The 21072-nt window shown below is 47.0% G+C and overlaps 1 protein-coding gene across 5 annotated transcripts in view; it reads right to left on the reverse strand.

The window, feature by feature from the left end:
- TAOK3 (TAO kinase 3) overlaps positions 1–21072 on the reverse strand; it is a 1449622-nt gene that overhangs the window by 591796 nt on the left and 836754 nt on the right. For all 5 annotated transcript variants that reach the window (XM_086943286.1, XM_086943287.1, XM_086943290.1 and 2 more), the window contains one exon: positions 6560–6641. In XM_086943286.1, the coding sequence (XP_086799412.1) occupies positions 6560–6641 (82 nt within the window). The remainder of the gene's footprint in view (positions 1–6559; positions 6642–21072) is intronic.

The following is a 21072-nucleotide window of genomic DNA, read 5'->3' on the forward strand; positions in this document are numbered from 1 at the left end:
ATTGATTGATTGATTAATTGATTGATGTTATCTGGAATAAAAGAGAATCTACAACAAGAAAACAGGTGCACATGTGGAACTGTGTCAAGAACAGTCTCGCAGGAGAAGCCAGGCTAGGCCTTACAGCGGTCTCAGCTGAAATGCTCTATGTAGTTTATCAGTCTTTTCACCCAAAACTAATCCAATCTTTCCAAGTGAGTGCACAAAGCCTGCATGACACATGCACCGATTTTGAATGGTGGGACCCAACTTGATATGGCTGGTGGCCAGTAGCTAAATCATCTATTTAAAAAATGGCTAGGAATTCTGGTCTTGTGGAACTGCAGTAGTACAGGTACATAGAACCAAGCAACAGAGTCAAAATAATTTCTACTCATTGGATCAAAGTACTTTGACTTCCTCACCAAGTGGCACAAAGGAAGGCATTTGAGTGCTACTTAGAGGGCAATCCTGCACCCCAAGCTTCCGGACGATGTGCACTGAATAATTCAGGATCCTTAGCTACAGGTCTAAGTTCATGACAGAGCTGCACTCTGGATGGCTAGGGAGAAAAAGATTTTTCTCATGGTGCCGCACTGTAGTCAATAAGAGAGTCAAAGTGACCACCTCTTATGTAAGCAAATTTTGGGTTGGGACCTAATAAGCACATTGCGCTCATGATAGGTGGTGTTATGAAGCAAGCTCAAACTTTTCTGCTGCTTTCCTGAACACAGTTGTGCTCCTCCATTAAGAAGTAGAAGTGTTAGTGATTTCTCTTCTCAGGGGAGTGTAACATGCAAAGTTCCTATGCCAATAGGTGTTAGGTATGTTGTCATTTTCTATGCAACCCAATCTGGAATTCTGATTCCATCAAGGTACTAGCCAGGTTTTGCAGTGTTGGCTCTTTGTCAGGTACTGCTCTACCTGGGACTTATTGGTAGCTGATGCAGTCGTAGGTAGTTTTTAATAAAGGAAATGTCTCTACTACACCACTTGGCTCCAGCGTCTTCTGAAGAGTTATTGTGTGCCTGCCACCCTGCTTTGCGTTGTTTATTACAGGGAGTTATCCACCTCACTAGCATTCTGCACGTTAAGGAGGAGGCTGGCAACAGTGTCCAAACGTGACAGACGCTGACACACCAATAAACGGTCGCTGCTATCCCTCTTCTTAGGGCTCTGTGAAATAGAAAGCATCTGAATCCGAAACAGAGTGCCTCAAATCTCTGGAACTGCTGTGTGGGTTGAGTATTTTCGGAATAAATGAAATATTCTCTGAACAAAGCCCTCTTCTTTGAAAATGGTGTGGATACCTTTTTTTGCGCTGCTTTTCAAAATCAGATTATACATGTAGACAGAAGGGTGTAGGCAAGAATGAGTCAGATGCCACAGGAAAAACTTTGCACTGTGCCATACAATTAACTAGAGGCACCAAACGTGTAAGAAGTAGCGCTGAACAAGGCCTTCCAAGAACTCAGGATGAAAAGGAAGAAAATAAACTCAACTGTAACTGTGTCAGCAAATATTTGCAACATACAATACAAAACCCCCTGAATAATGCAAGATTTATTAAAGTCTCACAGTTTACAGGTTTCCCAACAAAGACATATTTAGTCAGATTAAAATTCAGAGAGGCCTGTGTAGTAAAAAACAGTGCTAGCGAAGGCACCACAGCAGACCAAAAACTCCTAAGTGCAAAGGAAGAAGAATGGTTTCTTATGGTTATGCCTTTTGAGTTCAGTAGAGTGGTAGGCCTGTAAAGAAGCATCAACTTTGCAAAACTCTGTGATAACTCAAAAAGTCGAGCACGTAGTTAAATCCTGAGCCCCACTAAATAATGGCAGCTGTGATTCACAGAAATAAAGCAAGCATGCTAAAGGTGTGGGTGGTGACTGTATAGGAAGTACCAGTCATGCTACCAAAGTCACTAGAGCTTTGCCTAGCACGCAATAGGGAAATGTATTAACATTTGTCTGATGGATTGGAGGGACTTCTGGCTGAGGAGTCTACAGGAAGAATATGCATTAGAAAGACCGGTTTCCCCTCCTCCTAACAAAATAAAGAAGGCATGTTGCAACGTATTCTAACCTTTCTGCTGAGAAGCAGCCCATCACACCGTCAAATCTCCCACACTATATAAACAATCAAAGACTATAAAAACACTGTTGGCTGTTGTATCTGCTTTAGACTTCAGGTCACTGGTGCTTCAACAGGTTATGTACCTAACAATTTTAAGTTAAGAAATCTCTAGTTCCAAATTCTTTATAGATCAAGGGTGGTTTCATGCCCATAAATAGTTCTGCACTATGCCCCTAGGGAAAAAGACCAGGCTTTATGAATATAAGAGCCATATCATCAGACACAAAGAGTGTCAGAGAGCATCATCCACACATCAGCACCAAATCTAGCACTAACAGAAAATCTTTGCACAACACAAAACACCATTCTACAAAAAGGAACAACACCACAAAAAAAGACAACCTAAAGCACAGCAACATAGGTCTTAATCCACCGGCTTACTTTTACAAAGAGTGTATTTTCTATTATTAACTTTATTACACAATATTGGGCGTAGGCACTAGAGCATACATATGAAATCTTTTGCTTGTATCATCATATAGGTCTTTAAATCACTTGTGCGTTTACACTCCCTTCGCCTGCAGCCTCAAGATCTATGGACATGTTATGTTATGTTATGTTATTAAATCATTTATTGAGCGCACTAACACTGATTAGTTTCTTGGCGCTAAAATTGACAGTAACACAATCGGAGGTGGAAAAGGTGGATTAAAAAGCTTGTCTAAAAAGCCATGTCTTCAGTGCTTTCCGAAAAGGTAAGAGGTCTTGGCAAGACCGGATCTCCAGGGGAAAGGTGTTCCATAGGCAGGGGGCCAGTGTTGCAAATCTGCGTCCACCAGAACGTTTAAGTTAAAAGGGAGGGGTCTGGAGCAGGGCTAGATGGAGTGAGCGAAGGTTGCAGGAGGGGACGTGTCTGGTGATTAATTGGTTTATAAATTTAGGGCTTTTGCCATGTAATGACAAAGATCATACAACCTGCTTTGAAGTAGCAGCGTTGTGTGACTGGAAGCCAATGCAACTTGATGAGAAGAGGAGTCGCCACCTGCCATCTTGGTTGCTTCAGGATCAGCCTAGCAGCATAGTTCTGCACCATCTGGAGACGCTTAAGTAAATAGTTAGGGAGACCTAGGTAGATGGCATTCGCGTAATCCAGATGTGACAGGACAGTGGCCATCACAACCTGGGTAATCGCTTCAGGCGTTAGTAGTCGCCTGACCTTCCTGATTTTTTTTAGCTGGTAAAAGCATTTGGAGACCACTTGTCCCACTTGTGCTTTTAGTGAGAGATCACTATCCACAATGACTCCAAGCGTTTTAGCCGATGGTGATGGTTGCGGAGCTTGGCCCAAGTCTGAAGGCCAATAGTGAGGGCCCCAGTACTTAGCACTGTCCCCCGTCAGTACCAGTTCAGTTTTACCTGGATTTAATTTCAGTTGATTTTGATCCATCCAGGATTTAATAAACCTCATGGTTGACTGGAAATGACTCAAAGAGTTTTCAGAGTTATCAATGGTGAAGAGTAGCTGCAGGTCATCTGCGTAGTTGAAAACTCTCACCTGTTTGTCCCTCAAGGTTTGTATAAGGGGGAGTATGTATATGTTAAAAAGATAGGGTGACAGGGAGGAGCCCTGTGGCACTCCACATGGGATGGCCTGTTTAACACCGGTCAAGTCCCCCAGGCGCACCGCTTGGGAGCGGTCCTCCAAAAAGGACCTCAATCAGCAGGCCGCCACGCCCTGTATGCCGGTCTGTCCGACGCGGTCGATCAAGATGTTGTGGTCGACCGCGTCGAACGCGGCCGACAGGTCCAGTAGCACCAGGGCCTGGGGAGAACGTCTATCTGCGCAGTCTCGAAGTGTATCCAAAACTGCGGTGACCACTGCCTCCGTAGAGTGTGCAGGCCGGAATCCAGCCTGATGAGGATCAAAGCAAGAGGACTCCTCCAGAAAGTTGGAGAGGTTTTTCGCCACGTGTGCCTTTAGAATTTTCGCCAAATAAGGCAATAGGGAGATAGGCCTGAAGTTTGCCTTGCATCCAGGATCTGCCCCAGGTTTTTTTAATAGGGGTATAACCGTGGCTTCTTTAAAGGTAGACAGGACAATGCCCGACGAATGGGAATCATTTAGAAGGGCAAGAATGGGGGTTGGATAAGTGGAAAAGCATTCTTTCAAGATGCGAGGGGGACAGATATCCAGTGGGGACCCATATTTGACTCTCGTCATTAATTCCAGGAGCTGGCTATGGGTTATAGGTTGAAAATTGGTAAGAGTGGCAGAGCCTGTCTTTATTGCCATACCGGTCGTGAGTGGGGTCTTCGGTTGGGGAATGCTAGTTTTTATGTCTCTGATTTTGTCACTAAAGTAGGAATTGAGTGAATCACACAGACACTGGGTGGGGATTACTTTAGGACGAACATTCTCCAAATTGGTCAGTTCATTGAAGACAGAGAAAATATCTTTGGATTTGTTTGATGAGTCCAGAATACGAGAAGAGAAATACTCCACCTTTGCTGCAGAGATGGCATTCATGTATTCCTTCCTCGCCCTAGTATATTTAGTTTTTTTCTCAGTGTCATAGTCGCGATGCCACATGCGCTCAAGTTGACGGAGAGCCAGTTTCCTGCTTTTCAAGTCGGCAGAAAACCATCTGTTAGCATCCGTGCGCCGGGCGAGTTTGATTTTTTTATACGGGGCATGCAGATTGCTGGCCGCTTGTAGCCAATCGGTAAGAGAAGAAACTGACAGGTTTATGTCATTATCCAAAGAAGAGACATCATTAGCTAAAGACTGTAGAAAAGCAGTCTTATCCATAGCGTTCCAATTCCTAGCTAATCTGCCAGCAGTTGGCACAGTGGTTTTGTTGTGAGTAACATGAATCTCAAATTTAAGGATCAGATGATCTGACCATAGGCAAGGCAAGGTTAAGGGGGGGTCACACAGGTGGTGTTGGACCACACGTGATCCAATATATGTCCTTTATCATGAGTGGGGGAGAGCACCAGTTGCTTGAAGTTGAGGTTAGACAGAAGGTAAGTTAGTTCCGCTGATTGAGAGCCCTCTAAGGGATCTTTGTACCAGTAGTTGAAGTCGCCTACTAACATAACCCTGGCGTAATCCAGAGCTAGGTTGGCAACCTGCTCACTAAAGGCCATGGGGAACAATGGCATTGAGGTGGGTGGTCTGTACAGAAGAACACATGCTATAGTCATGTGAGGAGTGACAATTTTTAGTACAAGGTTATCCGTGTTGGCTAGTGTCAGACAGGTAAGACTGGTGACCTCCAGGCTGGAGTGGATAATCGCCGCAACTCCACCTCCTCCTTTCCCGCTTGCGCGGTCTGCCTGGATAATATAGTAGTCAGATGGTAGGGCTGCTATGATGTCAGGTGCTGAGGTAGGAGATAGCCACGTTTCTGCCAGTAGAAGAATGTCCGGTTTTTCCGTGGCAAGTAACAGAAAGATGTCCATCTGATGCTTAACAAGGGAGCGGGTGTTAAGGTAAAGGATAGAGAGCGAATTGAGGGGTGGATTGGACGTAGCCAAACATGCTGCACGAGTGGAGAGGTGACAGCCTTGGCGCAGGATACCATACTTACAAAGCAGATGGAGTGTGTCCTTTGATAGGAGTAGATGATCATTGTTCTTATTGCACTCCAGAAGGTCAGCCCTGGAGTAATGGAAGGATTGGGTATTATGGGGTGCCCCTGGTCCCGGTCGGTCGCGGACGGGCGCAGACGGGCTTTCCTTCGGCGCGCCTTCGTCGCGCCCGCTGCGCTCGTCCGCTGCGCTCGTCCGCTGCGCTTCCGAGGGAAGCACATGATTTATGGGAGAACGGAGTGACGGTCGGTGGGTGTGGCCTCTGAAGGGGGCGTGGCCTGCGGGCTGAGCGAGGCGCTGGAAGCGTTCCACGCCTAGTTGTAGGGCAGCGCTGAGTCTGCCTTTCGAGCGTGAGAGGTGGGGGTGAGTTATTTTAAAAAGCACAAGAATAACACAACACAACAATTTTAAAAATGATCAGCCTCCCGGCTTTCCGCCTCAGGAGTGTGTCACAGCAAATGGGAGCGCTCGCAATCAGCGTCCCTTTAAAGTGACGGTCGGTGGGCGTGGCCTCTGAAGGGGGCGTGGCCTGCAGGCTGAGCGAGGCGCTGGAAGCGTTCCACGCCTAGTTGTAGGGCAGCGCTGAGTCCGCCTTTCGAGCGTGAGAGGTGGGGGTGAGTGAGTTATTTTAAAAACATAACATAACATAACATCTTACACAACATATTTGTATTCAGAACCACCCAAATTACACCTACTTCGAATTGACAGCCCTAGGTGGGCTGGAAAGTGTTAGCAGTGAACAGTGTGTGTGATGGTGGACGTTGTAGAGGCTAGGTGCTTTTCCTTCATTAAAGAAAAATCATGTAAATTGTGTATGTTTCATTCGTGCATAGGTACTTTAGAATAGAAAGCAAAAGAAGCTTAAATAAAAAGGCACAATTAGAACAAAAATAGTAAGTAAATTTACCCTTAGCAGCTCTGCTGATGTTGGCCTGTCCTGAGGTATTTTCTGCAAGCAATAATCAACAAATCCCCTAAACGAATCCGTCCTGCAAGTGAATTAAAACAAATAAATTAACATTTAACAAATACAATGAAATTACTATTGCAGGTCTACTGGTCACCTGGCACTGCAAGATTTAGAACACAAAACAAATTTACGAGTCTTTCTTTTTCGAGAGGTGTAGTTTTTAAAAAAAAATTATTTATTGAAGTTTTAAAAGTACAAAAATCAGCTAAGTATCAGCAATACCATATATAGTCGAAGAATTTGGATAAGTACATGACATTCACAAAGAAAAAATGTAATCAGCCATACACAGCAGGGTGGACCCAAACTCGTTCCAAATGTCCTCCCATGTTCTGCCTTCTTAGGTGACCCCGTTTTCCTCCGACCACATGTGCTCTCTACCACGCTCTAGGGTGGGTGTGTTAATACGTATATTCGGAGGGGATCCCATATATCACTCGGCCTGGAGCCCTGAGGAAGGAGCTCAGCGTATACGAGGGATTGTCCCCGCCACATTATGAGATCGTGGATCCAATCCCTAAATTTAGGCGCCTTGCCCCGCCCCCCACCCGCAAGCCACCTTCCTTTTTGACAATAAAAGCCCCAATGCAGCACATTTCCTATCAGTGGCCTCCAGCTCTTCTCTGTACCCCAGCATGGCCAAAATGGGGGAAATCGGCAATAAGACCCCCAGCATTTCTCCAAGCGCTTCGAGGATTTGTCACCAATATGCCATGATGGGATCGCATTCCCATGCCAAATGAAGGAAGTCTGCATTACACCTGTCACAGCAATCTTCCATCCATAGTTGAAACTTATGCACCTTGGCGGTAGTGTAATACAGGCAATAAAGAAATGTATAATGTATTATCCTCAAGTGGCTAGTGGCCGATATGCTCCCTGGCTGCTTACAACAATATATCCACGGGTTATCCAGTAGGTGGAGCCTAACTCCACCTCCCACTGAGTCCTGGAAGCTGTGGGAGTGCACACCGCCAGCGCCTGTGTGTAGCGGTATAGCATGCAGACTACATGAGACGGGGAAGTGCACTGTAGTATTATGTGTAACAGGCCCAGTGTTTGCGGCTCGTGAGGGAAGTCAGAAGTAATGGCCTTAACACTCTGATGGAGCCTCACGTACATGAACAGCTCCATGGGCATGGGTTAATCGTTAGAAAATAATTTGTTTTTAGTTTTAATACTACCACCAGCATACAGATCACCCCTCGTGTTCATTTTGAACTTGTGTATTTTTCGCTGGGGCGCAACCTCTCCCCAGACCTCTCTCGAGGTCTGGGGACCACGCAAGTTGTAGTCTTGAAGAGTACAGCTTCGGCATGCCAAGTCTGGTGGCTATGTCTCTCCACACCTCATTAGTGCAGTCTACCATGGTCCCTGCCCTTGGCTATATGCGCGATAAATCCCACCAGTGGAATGGGACCCATATATCCCTGCTCAATAGCGAAGTGTGGCATGTAAGGGGGAGGGTGAAACCAGTGTTTGGCCTAGTGTGCCTGTGCGCATATATAGTATAGGTTCAGATCTGGTGCTTCGAAGCCCCCTTGCGAGAAAAGGAGAGTCAGGATGTCCCACTTTAGCCTTGCCTGTCTGCCCCCCTACGCCAGTCTGATTAACTGTGATTGGAGCAGTTTGAACAATTGTGAGCCGGGCTGTACAGTATGTTTAGGAACAGGCACAATAGTTTGGGTAGCATTATCATTTTAATTAGTGATATACGTACCGCCATTGAGAGGGGCAGGGCAACCGAGCGCTTTAGAGACGCCAAATCAATGCCATAGTTTACACTCGTCAGTTCGTCCCTATCCCGAGACATGACAACTCCTAATTATTTACCTCTGTTGGGCTCCAGGCTATGAGATAATCCAGTGGGTACGGACAGGTAACCATGGTTAGTAGGAACAGCTGTGTTTTATCCTAATTGATTGTGATTCTCGATATCTCACCAAAAGCAGTGTACTCTCGTAGAATGGGGTTTAAGCTAATCTGTGGGTCTCGCACATATAAAGTAATATCATCTTCATACAGGGATATCAAGTTTTGTCGGGTGGGGTACTGCATGCTTGCAATATTTTTGACAAATCGTCACCGCTAATGGCTCTTTGGCCAGTGCAAACAATAGGGGTGATATCGGGCACCCCTGTCTCGTCCCCCGTGACACTGGGAATGGAGCGAGCACCCGTGCATGCCAGTTTAATAGCTCAATCCAAGAAAGAAAGCCCAAGGGGACTCCCTTCCTCCCCAGTACCCCCATGACATAGCTTCACTCCGCCTAGTCAAATGCCTTGGTGGCGTCCTGGAAGACCGCCGCTGCCTTTATGTCTGGGTCTATGTCCTGCAACAACGAGAACAGGGTGCGCAGATTATGTGAGTCAAGCAGCCCAGGTTGAACCCCGCCTCAACAAGGAGATTTAGACTGTTCACAAGCACCTTGCCTAAGATCTTGATGTCACAATTTATAAGGGATACGGCCGATATGATTCACATTTATCTCCTGACTTTCCAGGTTTAAGTAAGGAGACTATGGTTGCTTCTCTCATACTCTGAGGGACGATTCCATCCTCCCTGGCCTCATCGTACACCCCCTTAAGAATTGGAACCACACAATCTACGTACATCTTGTAAAAACCAGCCGGTAGGCCATCAGAGCTGGGTGCTTTGCCACATTGAAGCTGCATAATTGCTGCCCCAATCTTGTCCTCCTCCATCTCCACCGCTAGGAACTCACGTTGTGCCTCCCCAAGCCAGCCTAAGGCCACATCCTCCAGATATGTACCCAGGGAGATCGCCGGTAGTCCCAGAGAGGAATACAGTGCAAAGTAAAATGCTGTCTTTATGTACATTATTACCCCAGTCTCTTATCTCTGTCACATAATTGGCAAATTTGGGGCAGTGGATTTGTTCCGCAAGAGCCTACCCTGGCCTTTCTCCTTCCCTATATCTACACACTCCATAATATCAGCCGCGGGACAGGTATTCCCTGTCTGCTGTTTCCCTGTACTCTCTTAGTGTATCCCGAAGTGCAATTTGCATTTGCGCCGTAGGGGAGTCCGCAAGCAATTCTTCTAGCCTTTTGAGGTCCGACTCCAAGCGGACAAGGTTATTGCATATGTCCCGTAGCACTCCGCCCTCCTTTGCCATACATATACCCCTGATCGTTACATTGAACGCCTCCCATGAAGTGGTGAGGCGTACCACTAATCTTACGTTTCGCTGGAGAAATTCTTGTATCTCTTGCCCCAGCTCTGTTCTACAAGCAGCGTCTAATAGTGTCGCGTGTAGGAGCCGCCAGGCCCCATGGGACATGCATTGCACTGGGGGGACAAGAGTGATCCGGACCAGGGAATGATCAGACAAGGTGCAAGGTAGGTGCTGGGCGTGCGTCACCCATGTCCCCAGTCCCCTGGACACTATCCAATAATCTATCCTGGACCAAGAAGAATGTATTGCGGAGCAATGTGTGCCCTCCCTCAGCTGTGGGTGCATATGTGGCCATGCATTGATTAAGTAATGGTGTGTAATAATCTGTTACAGCTGTTTCTGAATGGCAGTATAGTGTATGTATGTATGTATGTATGTATAGGCATTTATATAGAGCACTACTTACCCGGAGGGTCCCAAGGCGCTTCGACCGCTGCGAAACCCTTCCTGGCTTCCCTGAGAGATGGTCCCCTTAATGGGTATCTCCAGGGTGAGACCAGGCATCCCCAGCGGTCTGGTGGGGCCGTTAGTGAAGATGAGGCAAGCTAATGCCCAGAGTTGCCGAGTGTGATCGCTGATCAGAGTGGGCACCGAGGCGAGAGAATTATCGAGTCCGCTGACCCTGGTCCAGAAACCTGCCGCGCCGGGAATCGAACCCTGGTCCCGGGCCGTCCTCTGCTCTCGGGTCTGCCGCCTATGTGGTTGTGGGTTTGGTCTAGCCACATGAGGGTGTATTGAAGTGTCACAACCCCCCAATAGCACGTAGGTGGACCCTATGTTCAGTACTTTCCCCCAGAGGACATTATAAAAGGCAGGGTCATCAACATGTGGCCCATAACAACATACCAGCATGATGGAGCATGTAGCCAGCTGTAGGAAGGTGGATACCTGACTATGGTTACCCCAGATGTTTTGCCAAGTGCTTAGCTGGTTTTTTGACTTAGTTGGCCTGGGACCCTGCTAATCAGGACCCCAGCCTATCTGCTTTCTCTGTAAAATGGACTCCATGTACCCTAAGTACATCTTCAATTGGATATTGGGTCACCTTATCAGCCCCTGTACAGTGTACTATAGGTACCCAGGGCATAGGTGTACCCATCTACCAGGGGCTGCAGCATATCTTTTGCCACCCCTGGCTGGCTGTCCAAACTGACACAACTGGCTGATCACTCAGCTGGGGCATGGTCGTGTAATCACCCCTTGCTCAGATATAGTATACCTATATCTAAACCTATATCTGGACACATATATACCTATAAGTCACTCCTATGGCAGGCCTTAACAATCCTGGAGGCAGAGTGCTTGGTTTTATGTGAGATGGTGCTCTAGCATGAGCTGAGCCTGGCTGCAGCTGTTCCAAGATATTGCCATACCATATACTCTTAAATGCATTATAATCCTTGCGGTTACTTGCTAACTTTGGTTTGGCTTTATCAAAACAGGTCGTGTAAGGTGTCATACACTTTGGAATACTACCTCCTCGCAAGTCCTGGCGACAGGGGTAGCATTCCACCCTTCTAGAGGGAGAAGACATGTTACTTTGCTTGAAGGCAGTTAAATCTAACCAAAGCCCCAGCATCACAAAATGGATGCTGCTGGCACAGACACAAGTCTGGCCTCCTGCTGCTGACAAACTCCGGCAGGGGAGGCCTGGACAAATGGTATCCTGTCACAGGGAGGTGTTACACCACCCCAGACAGCAGATAGTGGATTGTAGCAGGGAGGGCTGAATGAAACTAGGCACTGCCTGGGGAACACAAGGCTTCCCATGCATAGTCCAGTTCAAACCGGTGCTGGGACACTCCAGTCCCAGCTCTGGCACGAAACTGGACAAGGGAAAGGGGTGTAACCACCCCCTTCCTGGGTCCCACCCATAGGAGGGACCTAGCAGGTAATCCAGCCCCTTGATTTGGAATAAAGGTAGGAGCTGTGCCCAGGAGCATTAGATTATCCTGAACGAAACTTTGATACAGAACTCTGGACCCTTCGACATCCCACTCGACTTGGACGACTAAAGAATCTCCCTTGTGGTCAATTAGTGACCACCCTGTGCAAACAGGCACCCTCCAGCACCCAACGGTTTGCTTTGTTGCAGTTCCTGCCGGAACTCGAGTGACAGATCGACAAGACCCAGCTTCCGTGACTTCTAACAGCCCAATCCACAGTCCCAGCGAATCTGAGACCCGTGGAGGCGACGTGAAGTGTGGAGCCGGCATCTTGAAAAGACTGCGAAGTGCTGACCGTGCAGCTCCCGAGGCACCCTCGAAGCTGTGCATTGGGGTTTGAGAAGCCCGAGCAGCTTGTGCACCGAAGATCTCCCCTCCACACTCATCGAGTGCTGCGTGGGGCCCTTTTGCATTTTCCTGCTCGACACGTTGGTCCAGTCGCTTGCCTGTTGGCTAGTGGCCCAGAACCGACGAACCTTTAAATTTACACTGCTAGTCTGGTTGCTCCAGACTGGCCCTCGCTCCCATGAAAAGGAGCCACCGCTCTGACCTTGCTGGTCCGAGTAAGAAGCGATCTTCAAATCCTGCGTGGGTTGCACTTGCCAAGGCTTGTTACCTCCGATCCGGAAGCAGACACCGCCAACAGCGAGAGACTTCGTGGGACAGTTTGTGCTCCACTCCTGGTCATCGGCGATGGCCCAGAAACCACGTGGCAGCGGAGACAAGCGTCACGACAACCACCTGATTGCACCAGACATTGCCTGGTTCCTTCCTGGTTCCATGCTGGTCACTGGCTAGTGACCCAGACTCCGTCCCCTCTGCTTTCAGGTACTCTACATATTCGATCCACCCTTGGATCCAACCTGACTCTTCCCCCCAAGGCCGCCTGCAGCATCTTCATCTCCAGGCTCCATAGATCTCAACGACGAAACCCGACACACTTTGGCACCTATGCACCCGCTTCCTGTGGGTGAGGTAACGAACTAACACCGGTGCTCCTGTAGTGGTTTACACCCCTAGTGTCCTAGTTTAAAGTGGGGTAATTCTATTCCAGTCGGAAGACTTTCAAAACAGTAACTCTATAACTTTTACGCGCCATTGACTTTGCATTGGTGCATGCGTGTGCTTTAGGCACTGCACCCGTGTCCTGCGGGCCTCTCCCGACTTCATCACTGCTAGTCCCGAGTAGTCCCAGCGATTCACAACGCCCTAGGCCTTACCATTGTTCGAGAGGTGGTACTTATACCACTATTTTAGTATATGGTTTGAGTGGCCACCGGGCCTATCCAAAATTGTGCAACTTTTGAATGTTGAACTGTGCTTTTGTTTAAACGCTTGTGCCTCTGCATTCATAAAGAGTACAGAGGATTATTCTAGTAACAAATAAATATATTTTTATAATATATAACTTTTGTGGTGTCCTTTCATTTGATATTACAAGATTGCATATGGTAAAACAGCTGGCTTCACATGCCCTCTTAAGTTTAGCCTAAGACTGCTTAGTCCATGCTACCACTAGGATAGCTTGTCTATAAGGTTGACTTTACAACCACCACCATAAGGGATTGTTTGGACTGATACAGGGTGCCCACAGAACTGTGGGCATCATACATCAGGCCAACTTCTCACATTGGTGTGCAGCGGGTGGGATTTGAGCTTGCTGTTGTTTTACCAATTGTAACCTTTAACAATATCATTTGAAAGATCACATCAAGTACCTAGGTACATATAAACAAAGTTTAGCATACTTAAGTTCTACTGAACTTAGTGGTTGTAGACCAAAGGGCTTAGCACACCCGGACTGCAACCTCTAGAGAGGTTCCAGTAGGAAAACAAATAATGTAGGTAAGTGCACCACTTGCACCTCACTAGTCATGCCTGGCACATGTGAACCCTCCAGTTCTCTACCTGTGGGTGACTCTCACAAACCACCATTCAGTTATGAAAAAACCCAGCCACAAGGACTTGAGTGCCCTATGCACTTCAAGGGGGCTGAAAAGGGGTCTCAACCCCACAATCTCTAGCCTTATAGCAATCTTAGAGAAAGCTGATCTTGAGAAGTAAGCTGCAGCAGGCCCTTCAGGAAAGATAGGAGAGGGAAACCCACCTGAGAATTCTGATGTCCCAGAAGTTGATCCTGAAGAGGTAGACGAGGATGAGGATGGAAATGAGTCAGAAGATCAGGGGGAGGATGACCAGGTTCAAGTTAGAATATTGAACCAGGCCAACTTAAGCCTACATGGGAATGGAGAAGGTGTCCATCTGTCCAGGCCCAATAGTAGACTTAACCCTGGCAATAGAAGGGTTAGATCTCACTCCAGGGACTCCAATCATTCTAATGCCTCAAGGGGATCTCAAAGGTGAATTACTTCCCCCCAGAGAAGAGAACATGAGGCTAGGATGAGAGCTGTCCAACTCCAGATAGAGAAGGAAGAGATAGCCCTGGCCCAAGCTAAACTTGCTTTAGCAAGGGAGCAAAAGTTAAGTGGATTAGATTCCACTAGTGGCAGCAACATTATCCCCAAGGATAAAGACAGGTCCTATGATAGTAGAAACCTGAGTAAGATTGTGCCCCCTACAGAGATGGGGATGATATCCACAAATGGATAACTACTCTTGAGAGAGCCTGCATGGTACAGCAGGTTCCTCAGGATCAGTGGGCAGCAATCTTGTGGCTTTCCTTTTCAGAAAAAGGAAGGGACAAGCTCCTCACTGTTAGAAGTGTGGTCTAATTGAGGGGTTTGGCTTAACCACTGAACAGTACAGGTTAATGTTCAGAGACACCCAGAAGACACGGACACAGGACTGGACTGATTTTGTAGATTGTGCTACTAAAGCTCTGGAAGGTTGGTTGCATGGCAGCAAAGTACATGACTATACAGGATTGTATACTTTGATTATGAGGGAGCAGTAGTAATTGTCAAAACCAGCTTTTACACCAGCACCTGGTGGACTCAGATCTGACCTCTCCACAAGAATTGGGTAAGAGGGCAGACAAATGGGTCAGAACCAGGATTAGGCCTAGAAATCAGGGTAATGAACAGAAGAAGGAGTCTACCAAGCCTCAAGAAAAAGGTGGGGATACATCTAAAGACAAGACTTCCTCAGGGCCCCAAAACTCCAAAGAAAAGGGTGGGCCCCAAGACACTTCCTCTACAGTGAAAAAGCCTTATTGTCATGCTTGTAAAAAGTGTGGCCATTGGAAGAATGACAGCAGTTGTCCTAAGGCCAGCAATAAGGAGAATATTTCTCCAGGTAATACTCCAACACCTCCTGTTACTACTAGTAGTAATCCCCCAGGTGGTGGGAGTGCCCCCAAGAATTTGGCTGGGTTTACTTGGGGAACACAGGTGGACTCTGGCCTAACCAGTTCCCTACCACAGCTACTCTTGTCTGTGAAAATGGCATGGGGTTTGCCAACTTCACTGCTTGTCCCAACACTTTGGACAAGTACAGACAGGAGCCCCTCATCAATGGTCTGAAAGTTGAGGCCTTCAGAGACACAGCGGCTAGCATCACCATGGTGACTGTGAGCCTAGTCCCCTCAAGGCAACTTTTACCTGGAGCCACATACCAGGTGACCAACATTGATGGAGTACAGAAAGATCATCCCATGGCAGTGGTAAATCTCAGCTGGGGAGGTGTCACTGGCCCCAAGAGAGTGGCAGTGTCATCAAACTTGCCTGTAGATTGTCTACTGGGGAATGATTTAGAGATCTCAGCCTAGGCTGAGGTAGAGCAAGAAACCCATTCTAAAATGGTAAATCTCCATGGAAAGGTTAGTGGGGCTGTGATGGCCACAGCCGCAATCCAAGATGTCCTCCCTGAACAGGTCAGGAGGGCTGTGCCAGTTTCAGCCAAATCTCAAACAGATTCCTTCCCTGAACAGGTTGGCAGGGCTGTGATGGTAACAGCCCAAACTCAAACAGATTCATGTGTTGTGACGCCTGAAACTATGGATCACTCCACACAAACAGAGAGCATTGAGGAGGAAGAGAAATCTCCCTCCCACCAGACTTTAGGAAAAGATCAGCCTCCTCAGGGAACTGATCTTACCCCTGGTGAAGGAACTGTCCCAGAGGTGGTTAGGCCTAGTCTGACAGAACCCCTGTTGTCAGTGGACCCTTCCCAGGTGGGACCCAGTCTGGAGCAGGTAACCTGCCCCTCTCTACCCTGCCTCAGTCAGCCCAGGGCTGTAGAGGTCAGGGAGGCCAGTGGTGGACCCCAAAGGGCGCCCTGTTCAAAAGAACCACCCCATCAGAAGATTAGGGGCACCAAAGCTAGCAGCCCTAGCAAGGTGAAAAAGTCAAAAACTCCTGAGGGAACTCCCTTAAACTTAGTTAGGAGCTTCCCCCATATGGATTCTGTTGGACACAGCCAAACTTGGGACCCAAAGGCCCCAAACCTGAACTGTCCCTCCAGTAAGCCAACAAAAGGGACCCAGCCTCCAGCTTTAGGTAGCCAGAGGTTGACCCCTGAGAGCACAGTGCAACTCAGTCATGGAAAGAAAGGCATCCATGGTGGATAGTGATTGGAGGAAACTGAGCCCTACATTAGTGGAGCCTCACTTCAATACTCCATTCCCACACCAGTATTTTACTTTGCCAAAACACACCACAGGTAGTGATTCCATATGGTGGAGACCCTCTGATACCCCTAGGGTGAGGGATTGCTTAGTGGACCATTAGACAGGGGGTAACCATGCTAGTGTAGGTACTTCCTTATATGGCCACTTAGGCAATTTAGGCTTACCTGGTCAAGGATAGCCTTATCTCCTCTCATTTGGGGGAAGGGGGTGGTGGGGGGGGGGGGGGGGTCGTGTAGGAAGGTGGATACCTGACTATAGTTACCCCAGATTTGTTGCCTAGTGTTTAGCTGGTTTTTGACTTAGTTGACCTGGGACCCTGCTAATCAGGGCCCCAGACTATCTGCAATCTCTGTAAAATGGACCCTAGGTACATCTCCAATTGGATACTGGGTCACCTTATCAGCCCCAGTACAGCGAACTATAGGTACCCAGGGCATAGGTGTACCCAAGGCCTACCAGGGGCAGCAGCAAATCTTCTGCCACCCCTGGCTGGCTATCCAAACTGACACAACTGGTTGATCACTCAGCTGGGGCAAGGTCGTGTAATCACCCCTTGCTTAAATATAGTATGCCTATATCTAAACCTATATCTGGACACATATAAACCTATAAGTCACTTCTATGGCAGGCCTCATCAATCCTGGAGGCAGAGTGCTTAGTTTTATGTGAGATGGTGCTCCTGCATGAGCTGAGCCTGTCTGCAGCTGTCGGGACCAACTCCCTTAGCTGTTCCAGGATATTGCCATACCATATACCCTTAAGTGCATTATAATCCTCGCGGTTACTTGCTAACTTTGGTTTGGCTTTATCAAAACATGTCGTGTAAGGTGTCATACGTTTGGAATACTACCCCCTCGCTAGTCCTAGCGACGGGGTAGCATTCCACCCTTCTAGAGGGAGAAGACATGTTACTTTGCTTAAACGCGGTTAAATCTAACCAAAGCCCCAGCATCACAAAATGGATGCTGCTGCCACAGACACAAGTCTGGCCTCCTGCTGCTGACCAAAACTCTGGCAGGGGAGGCCTGGACAAATGGTATCCTGTCACAGGGAGGTGTTACACCACCTCAGACAGGAGATAGTAGATTGTAGCATGGACGGCTGAATGAAACTAGACACTGCATATAATCAAGAGGGTAGGGAGGAGGAATTAATGTCCATTAATTTCCCCAGGTAGGTATGAAGGTAATCAAGTGGAAGAAATGGACACTTGTAACAATTCTAAACCATTGGTTAGAAATACTATGGTATCCTCAAAAAACTCAATGTGTGCTGGTAATGCGGTATATTTCTTTCATCCGCCCCTACATTGTAGTTTTTGGCAGTTATCATCGGATACCATAGAGAGTGTGGGTGCCTGCCTCATCCAAAGGCTCCTCTGGTCTAGATTGCAGTGTCCAGAGATGAAAAAAGTGCCCCCATTAAAAAATAGGGTCAGTGCAAAAAGGAAAAGGATAAAATAAGATCGACACCTACAAAAATTTTTAATAAATTGGTGAAGATCTTTTGATTAAAAGTAAATGAGTACTTGTACTAGATCGAGTTACTGGATCTAGAAGTGTGGGTTTCCAAAATGTGTCGACATGTTTCAGCCCCCTTTGGCTCAACGGAGTCTGTGGGGCTTTCGTCAGGACAAAATAGACAAACAAACATAGAAAAACTACTCACACTATTCGTGTAGTGGTATTGGGTTGATTAGTGGAGGGTATACATTAACCACTCGTATCTTTTTAACCTGGAAAAGATATAAACATAGACATGTTGTACAAGGATTAATATCCTCAAAACTCACTATTCTGAAGGAGAAGGGGTGACAACATTTTGTCCTTCTACTTATGAGGTCCAAAAACTGGTTAATAAAAATTGGAAAATCCTCAACACAGGGAAATTCAACTGGCCTAAACCGCGGTTTGCGAATAGAAGAACTAGAAATCTACGTGACACTTTGGTCCATACACGACCCAAAAGCGTGCAAACCCAAGAGATAACCAGAAACATTACTATGTCACCAGTAAGTGGACATTACCCATGTGGTAACTGCACAGCATGCCAATACACCACTCATTCCAAACAATTACAACTCTCAGAGACTCTTCTATGGACCCAAAAACAACACACTAACTGTAACTCTTCCCATGTAATATATATGGCTAATTGTCCTTGCAAAAAACTGTATATAGGGATGACTTGCAGGAAGGTCAAAACAAGAATAGGAGAACATAGAAGCAACATCTGCCTTAAAAAGACAACTACCAAACTCTGTGCCCATTTTGTAGAGGCTGGCCATTCTTGTGATGACATCAGATGGACCGTAATTGAAATGCTCACTGAGAAAACCACCAATGCTGAGAAAAAGCTTTACGAAAAAAAACAGAGATGGGTAGACCGCTTGAAAACCAACGTCATGGGCTTGAACGATAATGTCCCCTGGCATCAGTTTGCTGCCCATTAATTTGACATCACAAAATAGGACATCCAGACTGAGCTAAGTAATCAAAATACTTCCTGTATCTCCTACCAATTTCAATACCAATATTATTAACATTTTTTCCTCACCAGTTTGTTAAATTAATATACATAGATCGCAAAGACCGCTGCCTCCCGATATCAAGAAAAAGCACTATCGGTGTTTGCCTCCACACGCAGCCAATAAAGTTGCTATTTCAAAAAAACACCGCTAAAAACGCCCCCCCTGACGCGTGTTCCACATCCGGGGGCAGAGTCAGCACAAGCGGTGAATGCGCCAATACACGCGGGTAATGGCGGCGTCTATTATACAGGAAAGTACTTTCTTCTCATGAGGTAAAGAGATTCACACCTTCTCTTCCCCCCTCTTTTCCAGCTCTGGGCTTCCCTGATGAAAGCACATAACCTTACAATTTGGGGTAAGATTAAGAAAGTTTTTGTACTTAAAGTCTATGTACTCAAAATGTTTCACGAGTGAGCTTTCTAATGCGCTGCCAGTTCCTAACCACATAGTGATCGAGGCGCGTCACCTCGCTCCTCCTAACAAGGTGCAACTGTAGCATTTACCTAGATAACGCTATATCTAGACATGCGTTTCGATACTTTGGGGCCATTAAGTCATTATCTTTCCTCATTGAATACAGTCATTTGCTTTAACTGTTCGATCACTGAGCTTACCGGCATCCCCCACGCGCAGTCAGTTTTAACTGCATAGGGATCCCTGCGCTACACTTTGCTCCCTTTAACAATGAGCTGCTGCCGCTTTTACCTGGACAACGCACCTTCCAGGCAGAAACGTCACCATGACCTGACGAATGTTTTCCTCATTGCTATTACCTTGCAATGTTTTCCTCATTGCTATTAATTTGCCCAGTATTTTGTTCACTTTTGCCACTTTTTCCTCTGCCTTAACCAGGTTTTCCTCTACCATGCTAATCTACATGCTATACTTTGTTAAAAAACATTCACCCAGTAGTTTAGACTACAGCTAACTCTGGTGCCTACCCCTTCTCCTTCAGAATAGTGAGTTTTGAGGATATTAATCCTTGTACAACATGTCTATGTTTATATCTTTTCCAGGTTAAAAAGATACGAGTGGTTAATGTATACCCTCCACTAATCAACCCAATACCACTACACGAATAGTGTGAGTAGTTTTTCTATGTTTGTTTGTCTATTTTGTCCTGACGAAAGCCCCACAGACTCCGTTGAGCCAAAGGGGGCTGAAACATGTCGACACATTTTGGAAACCCACACTTCTAGATCCAGTAACTCGATCTAGTACAAGTACTCATTTACTTTTAATCAAAAGATCTTCACCAATTTATTAAAAATTTTTGTAGGTGTCGATCTTATTTTATCCTTTTCCTTTTCCTTTTTGCACTGACCCTATTTTTTAATGGGGGAACTTTTTTCATCTCTGGACACTGCAATCTAGACCAGAGGAGCCTCTGGATGAGGCAGGCACCCACACTCTCTATGGTATCCGATAACTGCCAAAAACTACAATGTAGTGGCGGATGAAAGAAATATACCGCATTACCAGCACACATTGAGTTTTTTGAGGATACCATAGTATTTCTAACCAATGGTTTAGAATTGTTACAAGTGTCCATTTCTTCCACCTGAAACTAGACACTGCCTGGGGAGCACAAGGCTTCCCATGCATAGTCCAGTTCAAATCGGTGCTGGGACACTCCAGTCCCAGATCTGGCGCAAAACTGGACAAAGGGAAAGGGGTGTAACCACCCCCTTCCTGGGTCCCACCTAGCAGGTAATCCAGCCCCTTGATTTGGATAAAGGTAGGAGCTGTGCCCAGGAGCATTAGATTATCCTGAGCGAAACTTTGATACAGAACTCTGGACCCTTCGACATCCCACTCAACGTGGAAGACTGAAGAATCTCCCTTGTGGTCAAGGAGTGACCACCCTGTGCAAACAGGCACCATCCAGCGCCCAACGGTTTGCTTTGTTTCAGTTCCCGCCGGAACTCGAGCGACAGATCGACAAGACCTAGCTTCCGTGACTTCTAACAGCCCGATCCACAGTCCCAGCGAATCTGAGACCCGTGGAGGCGACGTGAAGCGTGGAGCCGGCCATCTTGAAAAGACTGCGAAGTGCTGACCGTGCAGCTCCCGAGGCACCCTCGAAGCTGTGCATTGGGGTTTTAGAAGCCCCAGCCCCGAGAAGCTTGTGCACCGAAGATCTCCCCTCCACACTCATCGAGTGCTGTGTGGGGCCCTTTTGCATTTT

This window comes from Lissotriton vulgaris, chromosome 11 (genome assembly GCF_964263255.1).
Source record: "Lissotriton vulgaris chromosome 11, aLisVul1.2, whole genome shotgun sequence".
NCBI classification, from domain to species: domain Eukaryota; kingdom Metazoa; phylum Chordata; class Amphibia; order Caudata; family Salamandridae; genus Lissotriton; species Lissotriton vulgaris.